Below are 12,367 nucleotides of genomic sequence, written 5' to 3' on the forward strand. Positions count from 1 at the left end.
TGTCGCAGGTCTTGAGCTGGAGCTCCTGAATGACGGCTGGTGATGTGTAGTTGAGATGCTGGAGAACACTGTTATAGTTGCTCTCTGTGACGTTTCCCTCCGGCAGATCAAACGTGTTCATCAGAGCCAGGATGTTACTGTCGAGACACACACTCTTTAACACTCACGAGGTCGGACACAATACAGCGAGGTTACATTTAAGATTCAAAAGTTTGGGGTTGGTAAGATTTTTTGGATTTGTTGGATTGTTTTGGATTGTAAATCCAGCTTTTAATGTAGTTTATGTGTGTATGTGGTGTTATTAATCTGCTGTAACACACCATGTGTAAGTTCATAAGTGGACAGCATTGCTGAGTATTTTCTGCTTTAAACTGCAGTGAACCAAAGACAGTCTCAAACACACGGTGTGAAATCGCTGGTGTTTCTGACGTCACACACTACCTTGACCAATCAGATCAACGTGTGATCGTCAACCAGTGCATCTCTGAGTGAGTGGAGGCGGGGCTCATTTGCATATTCATAGAACCGCGCATACTAAATTAGGCAAGGGTGTCGAGTTACATTCAAGATATTTTAAGGCATGAGGATTTTTCTTTCTAGGAAAAACATTTAAATATATAAGTTTGGTGATCAGAGATGAGTTTTAAGGGGTACAGTTATTGACCACAGGGGGACTTTAACTCTTACTGACCCCAAACTTTGAAAGGACAGGTCATGTGATATGGTTAGTGAAGGACGCACCTCTCGAAACACTCGTCATATTTCTCGGTGGCTCTGAAGCCGATGATGGAGTAGATGACGGTTGCAGAGTAAACCGAGGTCAGACCGTTGATGATGGAAATGGTGACGGCGTCCTGCTCACAGTTATTACTGATGGAATGATATGAACATATGATGAAATATACAGGCAAACCAAAAAAAAAATCTTTTTTATATTTTTTTATTTAATAATTTCTAGTCCCAAATTTTTATACATTTTACTGGTAGTCACTGTATGAAACATTTCTAGGTATAATATGTCACTGTTTACTTTCACTAGTTTTCTCTCCTCACTTACATAAATTAACTATAGTGTCCTGCACACACTAGTAAAGAAATATAAAAAATTATATCTTTGTTTTGACTGTATGAGCTCTTTCCTAAACTCCAGCGATCTGCCTCGTGTAGATATTACGCCGCTCACAGTGTTGTGTGTTCACAGACTCACTGCACAGAGTTGTAGCTGGAGAAGGAGATGAGTCCTCCAAACGCCAGAGAGAAGGAGAACAGCACCTGAGCTCCGGCGTCCAGCCACGTCGTGGGATTGATCAGCTCATCCACCTGCGAACAGGGAAGCAGATCCGTCAGATCTCCTGGAGGTGAGGGAGTTAAAGGAGTAGTTCACTTTAAAATTAAAATTAGCCCATGATTTACTCTCTCTGAAGTCATCCTAGGTGTATAAGACACTCTTCTTTCAGACGAACACAATCAGAGTTATATATTTTTTTTAAATGTCCTGGGACTCCTGGCTCTTCCCAGCTTTATAATGGCAGTGGATTGCAACCAAGAGATTGAATCTCAAAAAGTGCATCTGATCATCATAAAAGTGCATCTGTCCATCATAAAAGTGCCTCTGTCCATCATAAAAGTGCATCTATCCATCATAAAAGTGCATCTATCCATCATAAAAGTGCATCTGTCCATCATTAAAGTGCATCTCTCCATCATAAAAGTGCATCTGTCCATCATAAAAGTGCCTCTGTCCATCATAAAAGTGCATCTGTCCATCATAAAAGTGCATCTGTCCATCATTAAAGTGCATCTGTCCATCATAAAAGTGCATCTGTCCATCATAAAAGTGCATTTGTCCATAATAAAAGTGCATCTATCATCATAAAAGTGCATCTATCCATCATAAAAGTGCATCTATCATCATAAAAGTGCATCTATCCATCATAAAAGTGCATCTATCATCATAAAAGTGCATCTATCCATCATAAAAGTGCATCTATCATCATAAAAGTGCATCTATCCATCATAAAAGTGCATCTATCCATCATAAAAGTGCATCTATCCATCATAAAAGTGCATCTGTCCATCATAAAAGTGTATCTATCCATCATAAAAGTGCAGCTGTCCATCATAAAAGTGCATCTATCCATCATAAAACTGCATCTATCATCATAAAAGTGCATCTATCCATCATAAAAGTGCCTCTATCCATCATAAAAGTGCCTCTGTCCATCATTAAAGTGCCTCTGCATCTGTCCATCATAAAAGTGCATCTGTCCATCATAAAAGTGCATCTATCATCATTAAAGTGCCTCTGTCCATCATTAAAGTGCCTCTGTCCATCATAAAAGTGCATCTGTCCATCATAAAACTGCATCTATCATCATAAAAGTGCATATATCCATCATAAAAGTGCATTTATCCATCATAAAAGTGCATATATCCATCATAAAAGTGCATCTGTCCATCATAAAAGTGCATCTATCCATCATAAAAGTGCATCTATCCATCATAAAAGTGTATCTATCCATCATAAAAGTGCATCTATCATCATAAAAGTGCATCTATCCATCATAAAAGTGCATCTATCCATCATAAAAGTGCATCTATCATCATAAAAGTGCATCTATCCATCATAAAAGTGCATCTATCCATCATAAAAGTGCATCTATCCATCATAAAAGTGCATCTGTCCATCATAAAAGTGCATCTATCCATCATAAAAGTGCATCTATTCATCATAAAAGTGCATCTATCCATCATAAAAGTGAATCTATCATCATAAAAGTGCATCTATCCATCATAAAAATGCATCTATCATCATAAAAGTGCATCTATCATCATAAAAGTGCATCTATCCATCATAAAAGTGCATCTATTCATCATAAAAGTGCATCTGTCCATCATAAGTGCATCTATCCATCATAAAAGTGCATCTATTCATCATAAAAGTGCATCTATCCATCATAAAAGTGAATCTATCATCATAAAAGTGCATCTATCATCATAAAAGTGCATCTATCCATCATAAAAATGCATCTATCATCATAAAAGTGCATCTATCATCATAAAAGTGCATCTATCATCATAAAAGTGGATCTATCCATCATAAAAGTGCATCTATCATCATAAAAGTGGATCTATCCATCATAAAAGTGCATCTATCATCATAAAAGTGCATCTATCATCATAAAAGTGCATCTGTCCATCATAAAAGTGCTCCACACTGCTCCGGGGGGTTAATAAAGGCCTTCTGAAGCAAAACGATGAGTTTGTGTAAGAAAAATAGTAATATTTAAAACTTTATAAAGTAAAATAACTAGCTTCCGGCCAAATGAACATACAAGCGCAACTTATGCGAGTAATGCTCCGCACTGCTGATGTTTACGCTACGCCATGACGCACTATACGCTACTTCTGGCGTCACAGGTTGCGCATTAGGCACAAGTAGATTGTGTTTGGCCGTAAGCTAGAATTTTACTTTGTAACGTGTTAAATATGATTATTTTTACTTACACAAAGTCATTGCTTTGCCTCAGAAGACTATTATTAACCCCTGGAGCCGTTTGGAGATCGTTTATGATGGATGGATGCACTTTTATGATGGATAAATGCACCTTTATGAGTTTCAATCCACTGCCATTATAAAGCTTGGAAGAGCCAGGACATTTATTAATATAACTCTGAATTGAGGGAGAGTAAATCATGGGCTACTCTTCATTTTAAAGTGAACTACTCCTTTAACACATGCGTGAGGGTTAGCTGGTGAACGCACGTCTGGAGTGAAGAGGAACTTGATCCCGCTCACAGAGCCTTTGAGCGTCAGCGCTCTGATGAGGAAGATGGTCAGCACCAGGTACGGCAGCGTAGAGGTCACGTACACAGCCTGAGGAGACAAGTATGAGTTAGGCAAGAGATTTACATTTTTGTAGCACTTCATAAGTTGTTTCGAAAGCAGATTCACGGTAATGAACAGGAAAATAGTTGATGTTGCAAAACATCACAGTCTTTTATGAGACTAAATCAAAAGCAGCTCTACATGAGTCAGTAGAGTCAGTATTCAGCTCAATTCAGTTCAAGTTTGGTCCTCATCTGATAGTTAAATCAGTAATATCACTGAATATCTGTGTGTTTTGAAGGGGTCAGTGTGTCATCACCTTGCCTGTGGTCTCGATGCCTCTGATACAGCAGACATATAACACAATCCACGCGCAGAACAGGCACATCACCAGCCACCACTGCAGGCCACTCGAGTCGTCGATCGCTGTCGAGCTGTTCAGAGTCTCTCTGTACCAGAAATAATCCACCGGAGAGCTGCGCGCACACTCTGGCTCCAGGCCTGCAGGGGGAGACACACACACACACACACACACACACTCGCTCAGGTTAGCAACGCTCGAGACACGGAGGTCGTCAAGTTCAGTTCATCCTTCAGAGCATCTCCATGTCAAAGATGGTCTTATTATTATTTCTATTTCACTTCTTTTTTTTTTGTGGTAATTTTATGATATGACGATATATATATATTGTGGCGTTGATATAAAGTGTGAATCGATTTAACTTTTTCTATGTCGTTCATATATCGCTCATCACGGTATGCAAATATATTCATGCAGCCTTTAGTGTGCAGGAGTTATTGACACATTAGAGCGATAAAGAAATGGGCGAAAAACAATAAAAAATGGGTTAAAATGAGTTATTAAAAGTGTAATATGACTCAAAAAAGAAAACTCATATTCAGTATTCACTGAGGGGCAGCTTTCTGTGCACGGCTAAACGGTCAAATGCATGAAAAATGTGTCAATGTGAGTATTCACATAAACACATTGGTTTATGTCTTAAGGTAAGGTCAACAGTTGGGAATATCGGTACCTGACTTCGTCATACTCATGTTCGAGGCAGAGTTAGAGTCTGATACCGCTCCATAGGGCTTTGATTATGAGACGTGTCTTAACCGAACCAGGAAAAAAAAAACCTCTGCACTCAATTGGATAGACCTACAACCAATCAGAGCAACGCAGTAAGTGACGTAGTTGTCCACAGAGCTCAACTGCCCGCACGCTGGAAGACGTAGTAAATGAATGAGTGTAAATGATCTTTGCCGTTGTTGTAAAAATAATTTAAGAATTCGCAGAGTACTTACAAGCACAAATAGCACTTTTGAGAGAAATACAAAAGGTGTAGGCCTATGTATATACGAACAAGTTCTCCGTTTAGGATTAGATCTCAACAATAAAGCAAATAAATCTTCTTGCATTTGTCGGCCCTGTCTCAACTTTACAACACGGTTACAACGCGACTCAACTGATTTAAACATTAACAATTTTAACCCTTCCATTGGTTTTCACTGCATCCCATCTTCTTAGCCACCATCAGAGCCAGCTGATAAATTAAACTTTTGCCGAATCCCGTAGGAAGGAAGGACGGCAAACACATCTTTCCGATCGACAAATGTCTTGATTGCGGTTCTGTGTTCGTCTTTTAAAATGAATGCGCTGTCGATTTCTTTTATAACAGACGCGATAGCGGAATCTAAACATCTCAGTTCTCCAGCTGCAGTCGTCTTCATCTCTGTGGAAAACCAACTCAACCCAATCGCTCTCTGATGACGTGGTGATTACGTAACCGCAGATCATCTGTCCATCAGCGATTAAAGCCCGCCCTGGCAATTTGATTGGCGCGGTCTTCTGGGAGCCGAGCTTAATTACTCCTCAACGGATCGAGTCCAGACCGAACTTCCCGACCAAAACATGTTGTGGACGGGGTTCGGGCCGGCACCCAGGCTAGACTATCGGATGTGTATCAGTCTATTGTGATAAGTGACTGTTTACTTGTCTTCAATAATTGTTATATAATATATTTTAACAATACTTTTTTCTGCCAGCATCAAAACTGGTATTGAGAAATGTCAAGCTTATTTCCAGCAGAAAGCACCTGTTCTGTTGGCGTTAACTGGACAGTGACTCCACGGCAGTGGCTCTTGCAGCGAGTTGAAGAAGTACCACATGACCCAGGCCATGATGGTGTTGTAGTACATGCCCACTATGAAGGAGGCCAACATGGAGGCGATACCTGAGGAACCACACGGAGATATCACACAGCTTGATGCGTAAGATCAGACAAACACTGTATTCTCTGGGAAGGCCTATCTGATCTAAACTCGCCAACATTCGGGAGTCCGTGATCAGGCGTCGATCTGCACACTCACCGACTCCAGTGAGACACGGGTTGATGGATCTCCAGACGCCGACGCTGCCCTTCCTCAGTCTCTGTCCGATGGCAAACTCCAGATGCAGGAGCGGGACTCCCTCCAGAACCAGGAGGATCAGGAACGGGATCATAAACGCTCCTAGAACAAGGGAAAAGTCTCATGATTCCAGACTGATAATCAGACAATTAAAGGATTCGTTCACTTCAGAATTTACATTTCCTGATAATTCCACGTCATCCAAGATGTTCATGTGTTTCGAAAAACATTCAGGATTTTTCTCCATATAGTAAACAAGCATTTGTGGTTAAAAAGTATTATTTTCTTTATAAAATGGCGGCTGGTTTGTCTAGATGAGACTCTTATTCCTCGGCTGGATCGTGAGAGACTTTGAAGCTGAAACTCACATCTGGACCTTCGACCCGCTGGACCATTGAAGTCACTATATGGAGAACATCTGGAGTGTGTTCCTCACACACCTGCATTTCTTTTCGACGGAAGAAAGTAAGACATCTTGGATGACATTGTTATCAGGAAACTTTAATTCTGAAGTGAACTAATCCTTTAATAAATCAAAATATTAAAGGCCCATTCACACCAAAGTAGCATCCACACCAATGTACGATTGGTAAATCTTCTCACACATTACAAACAAAAATAAACACAAGAACATATTATGTTTAATACTGAACTTAACTTTTTTCGCAATCTAAATGTTATAAACAGCACTGTATCTAAAATACAAAAAAATTAATTTACAACGGAAATGTGTGCCATCATTCGGATAAAAGTGTTTTCCAATTGTATAAATGTAAATACACTGAGGGTAGTTGAGAAACTGACATGACAAAATACATTAAAAATATAATTTTTTGGTTCTGCACAGCTGACATTTTAACCATAAAATATGTGGGACAAATTGACCCGCAAACATTATATTCGTAATATAAGTTCCAGTATTTCCGACGGCTCAAAAATTGACTCGCAACTTAATATAAAACTATGTGGTTGGTTTATGAATCTTTAAGAATTCTTGTAAATGTAAAGTAGTTGCAAGAAATGAATTTCTAAAAAATATTTTTAAATATTTTTTTATTTTTGCAATTATCAGGTGTTCTAAAGATTGAGCTTATTGAAAGAATTTACATTCATGCATTTGGTAAATACTTTTATCCAAAGTGAGAATCCTCAAATTCAAGCATGTTTGATTAATGGTGGTTTTAGTTTTTTCCTGATATAAGTGATTTTTGTACGTTTATTCAGCGGATCCTCTCAGGTTATTGAATGACTGTAGGAATATTTAATCACTGTGCATTAACTCTATTACTCATTGACACAAATTACTCTTATGTGGCAAGTCTTGCAAGTATTTCCTTTAAGACTGAATGTTTTGTAATACATTTACATCAAATTGCAGATTTGAGACTTAAAAGTTAGACTTCTTATCCGTTGACTAATTGCTAGTTGTTCAGACAAATTAAGACACAGCGGCATACAAGTGTCCCCTGAAGTTTATTTCTCACTTGTTCTTTCCCTTTTTCCTCTTTTTTAAATCTCTTTAAATGTTTGTAGATGTTCCCTATTTGAGCTGTTAACTGTCACTTAAGTTTAGTGTAACACTTTATTTTATTCAGAATATATATTTTACAAAATATTTTGGACTATAAATTTGCTATAAAATCAAAGCCATATGTCTAACCAAGTTTGAAGTTGATATCTAAAAAATTGAGCTGTAAAGCATATGTACTGAACTAAACTTTTTTTGATCACCCGGATGCGGGTGCCATAGGGTGCCCCGTCTCAGAAGGTCCTTCCTCGGAGGAATGGCCCAGGGAGGGACCGTGACGAGGAGTATGAGTTCTGGGGACCAGGTCCGGGTGGGCCAGTAGGGAGCCACCAGAAGGACCTGCTCCTCGTCCTCCCTTACTTTGCACAAGGTCTGTGCAAGTTGGCTCACTGGGGGAAACGCATATTTGTGGAGGCCCCGGGGCCAGCTGTGTGCCAGTGCGTCCGTGCCGAGTGTTCCCTCGGTCAGGGAGTAAAACAGCTGGCAGTGGGAGGTCTCTGAGGAGGCGAACAGGTCTACCTGAGCCTCCTCGAACTCTCTCCAGATCAGCTGAACCGCCTGGGGGTGGAGTCGCCATTCTCCCGGGAGCACAGCTCGTGATAACTCGTCGGCCACACGGTTGAGCACACCGGGGACATACATGGCTCGAAGCGACGTCAGATGCTTCTGACTCCAGAGGAGGATATGGCGGGTGAGTTGCGTAGACCACCTTGTCGGTTGATGTATGCAATGGTCGCAGTGTTGTCCGTACGGACCAGCACGTCTCTGCCCTGTAGCGGCCTCTTTAGGCGGCTCAGAGCGAGATGTACTGCTAGCAACTCGAGGCAGTTGATATGCCAATGCAGTTGGGGAGCCGTCCACACCCCTGACACTGCATGCCCTTTGTACGTGGCACCCCAGCCGGTGGCAGAGGTATCTGTGAACACCACAGCATGCCTGGACACCTGTTCCAAGGGCACTCCTGCCCGCAGGAACGAGAGGTCTGACCACGGGCTGAAGGTCTGGCGGCACGCCGGTATGATTGCCACCCAGTGAGTGCCGTGATGCCACGCCCATCTCGAGACTAGCCCATGAAGCCAGTGCTGAAGTGGTCTCGTATGAAGCAGTCCGAGCGGGGTTACCGCTGCTGCCATATGCCCCAGGAGCCTCTGAAAGAGTTTCAGTGGGACCGCCGTCCTACCTTTGAACATGTTCAAGCAGTTCAGCACCGATTGAGCGCGTTCCTCTGTGAGGCGCGCTGTTTGTGCGACCGAATCCACACCGAGAAAAGAGATCCTCTGCACGTGGACAGTTTGCTCTTTTCTCCCTGAAGACTGGCTGAGGTGCCTGAGCATGAGGTCCTCAGCCAGTCGCACGTCACACGTGTTCGCATAGCTGATCTCGAGAGTGTGCTAGTTTGAGTCAGTCGCCAAAATAGTTGAGGATGCGAGTAGTAGTCTGTTCTCTAATGGGAACAAGAGCCCCCTCCGTGACTTTCGTGAAGACACGGGGAGACAGGGACAGCCCAAAACGGCCTGTGTCGAGGAAGAATCGAGACATGAAAGTACGCGTCCTTCAGGTCAATCGCCCTTCAGGTCAATCGCCCTTCAGGTCAATCGCCCTTCAGGTCAATCGCTGCAAACCAATCTTGGGGACGGATGTATTCGAAAATGCGTCTCTGCGTGAGCATTTTGAACGGTAGCTTGTGGAGGCTTCGATTCAAAACTCACAGGTCCAAGATCGGTCGTAACCCACCGCCTTTCTTGTGTATGATGAAGTAGGGACTGTAGTGCCCTGACCTCATATCGGCTGGAGGGACCGGCTCTATCGCGTCCTTCGCCAGTAGGACTGCGATCTCCGCACGCAAGACATGGGCATCGGCTGCTCTGGAGTGGATGGCCCGAAACTTGGGGGGACTCCGGGCGAACTGAATCGCATAGCCGAGCCTGATGGTCTGATGGCAGACGCAGGAGGACGCCCTCGGCGACGAGCGGGGCCGCGGGCGAGAACTGCTGGTCGAAGTTCTAGACCGCGTCGCCTCATGTCAGCCAGACACAGCCAGAGATGGCGTTCCTGGACCACCATAGTGGACATCGCACGACCCACTGACCGCGCGGTGACCTTCGTCGCACGAAGCGCGAGGTCCGTTGAGGCACGAAGTTATTGGAGAACTTGTGGATCACCCTCGTGCAACAACGCTATGTATCACTGAGGCGGCTTCTCCACAGGCCTTGTAAGCCTTGCCGGTTAAGTCCGACGAGTACTTACAGGCCCGGGAACGGAGACGCGGTTTGCTCTCACGGACAGGAACGTGCACCTGTCGTGCACTGACTCTCTCACGGCGCACCTTACCAGCCGTAAGAACAGCCTTTTTGTTTTGCTCAAATTGAAAACAAAAAAGATAGAAAGAGAGAGAGAGAGATCGCCCACACTGCCGTGCTATATCGCCGGCACCAGACAGGAGAGGTCCCGTTGAAAGCGTAACACTCTTAGTATAGAAAAGCATCGAAGTGCTCGGCTCCGAAGCAAAAAGCTGAAGTGCAATCGCACCTGCTGCTCATTATATACCCGCGCTGCGAGGCTGAACAGCTGACAATGTGCATTGGCTCGTTTAGTTTCACTCGAAGTAGATTGGCCTCTCTAGCGGGATTTCTATTCGTCTGTCAACGACGTACGCCGAGAGTGACCGACTGATAGGGAACTAAAAAAAAATTTAATTGTACAAAATGATTTGGACTTGCTAGAAAACCAAATTGTACCAAATTTTGAAGTTGATTTCACAAAAATTGAGCTTCTAAAAGGTTCTTAAAGGTGGAGTATGTCATTCTCTTTTTTGGCCATTTTTTCAAAATCACTTAAAATCCTATTCCTAACCCACTTACAGCCACTGAGTTAGAAGCACTGAAATAAAAATTAAGCAATTTAATCATCTGTGGAACGGGCAGGACTCGAAAAACTCCAGCCAATCATTTCCAAGACCACCTAGAATCATTGGACAGTAAGTGCGTCAATCAAACGGTCGTACCATCCCCCCCCCCCCCTCCCCCCATCCATGTCCATGTTCTGTGAATGGTTGGAGTCAAAGGAAAGAAGGTAGGACCATTTGAGTTGTGTATTTTCAAAATCTGCCGGCCGTTTTGCAAATCACATACCCCACTTTTAAGTACCATTTCCAATTTTAAAACAAAATTCACATCATGCGTTGAAGATTTCGAATGATACCTAATTATAAGTGACGGTTATGCAGTTTTACCAGTATGTTTAAGAAGTCTATTTTGATTCATGTGATGATACTAGACTAGACAATTGTTAGTTCAGCATCATGTGTACGTTTTCCATGTTTCCAGGTAAGAAGAACCAGTGTGTGTGTGTGTGTGTGTGTGTGTGTGTGTGTGTGTGTCACCTCCACCGTGGCTCTGGCACAGATACGGGAACCTCCACACGTTCCCCAGTCCCACACAGAAGCCCACACAGGTCAGCATGTACTGGGTCTTGTTGTCCCACTGCGGGCGTTCTCCAGCCTCCTCCACCTCCAGCTTCTCCAGCTCGGCGTGAGAGGGAATCCGCTCATCCAGACCCGGGTTCGGGAGCTTCAGCTTCATCCTCACACTGCAGGGATAATCGCTAATGGACCGGAGCTCAGGGATACGCTTCAGATAAGTGTGTGTCTCTGTGTGTGTGTGTGTGTGATGGTGAAGAGGATCTGACTGGCGGCTCGTTATTATTGACCTTTAATACTCGCTCCTTTATTCCGGGACGCTTTAAGTGTTTTGTCAGCAAGATAAAGGCTTGGATGAAAGCTAAACTTCTCTGGTTAATGTGTAATGTTCACTCACGGCTGGATTGTTTCTGGTTGTCAGTGTCTGTTCGCTCTGAAAATGAGTCGTGTAAATGGGTTTAAGTCATTCCCAGCAGTGTTATTTCAGTCTAATTTATATTCCTCTGACTTTTGAACTGTTTTTAAATAAATGTTTTAATGTTTGTTTATTTTTACACTTATCAGGTGTTTTAAAGATTGACCTTATTGAAATAATTGACATTCATGCATTTGGTAAACACTTTTATTCAAAGTGAGAATCCCCAAATTTAAGATTAGTTGTGAAGCTGGTTTTAGTTTTTTTTCTGAAATATGTGATTTTTGAAGTTTATTTGGTGGATCCTGCGATATACCAACTATATATTTTATTTTTACTTTGATTTAGTTGTCTGTGATTTTTAAATTTCAATGTCTACATAGTTTTTATTTTAGTTTTAGTTTATTTTAGTACTTCACGTTTAACTACCTGTACATGAAAATGAGAAAAGTTAGAAATAAAATAAGCTTTATTTATAATATACAGTCATGTGAAAAAGAAAGGACACCCTATTAAATTCTATGGTTTTATGTATCAGGAAATAATAATAAAAAATCATTGGACGTTATCAGGTCTTAAAATTAGATAAATACAACCTCAGATGAACAACAACACATGACATCACTTATTGTCAGTATTAATTTCACAAAAATAGGCCAAAATGTAGAAGGCATTGGTGAGAAACGAGGTCTTCCACATTAATGAAGTGTTAGTATCAGTCAGGCGCTGATTATCACATGATTAACTGAAATTATCTGGAAAAAAATC

The 12,367-nt window shown here is 42.1% G+C and overlaps 1 protein-coding gene across 1 annotated transcript in view; it reads right to left on the reverse strand.

Annotated features, from left to right (window-relative positions):
* The window catches only part of slc6a19a.1 (solute carrier family 6 member 19a, tandem duplicate 1), an 18,853-nt gene extending 7,300 nt beyond the window's left edge, over positions 1–11,553 (reverse strand). The window contains exons 1-8 of the mRNA XM_079590917.1: positions 11,149–11,553; positions 6,200–6,340; positions 5,926–6,063; positions 4,149–4,330; positions 3,767–3,877; positions 1,208–1,320; positions 742–870; positions 1–137 (exon numbers count right to left, since the gene is read on the reverse strand). The exon at positions 1–137 is cut by the window's left edge and continues 20 nt beyond it. Of these exons, the coding sequence (XP_079447043.1) occupies positions 1–137; positions 742–870; positions 1,208–1,320; positions 3,767–3,877; positions 4,149–4,330; positions 5,926–6,063; positions 6,200–6,340; positions 11,149–11,347 (1,150 nt within the window). The 5' untranslated portion in view covers positions 11,348–11,553. The remainder of the gene's footprint in view (positions 138–741; positions 871–1,207; positions 1,321–3,766; positions 3,878–4,148; positions 4,331–5,925; positions 6,064–6,199; positions 6,341–11,148) is intronic.
* Between the last annotated feature and the right edge of the window lie 814 nt (positions 11,554–12,367).

The sequence above is a fragment of the Phoxinus phoxinus genome (assembly GCF_949152265.1).
Source record: "Phoxinus phoxinus genome assembly, chromosome: 19".
Taxonomy (NCBI): domain Eukaryota; kingdom Metazoa; phylum Chordata; class Actinopteri; order Cypriniformes; family Leuciscidae; genus Phoxinus; species Phoxinus phoxinus.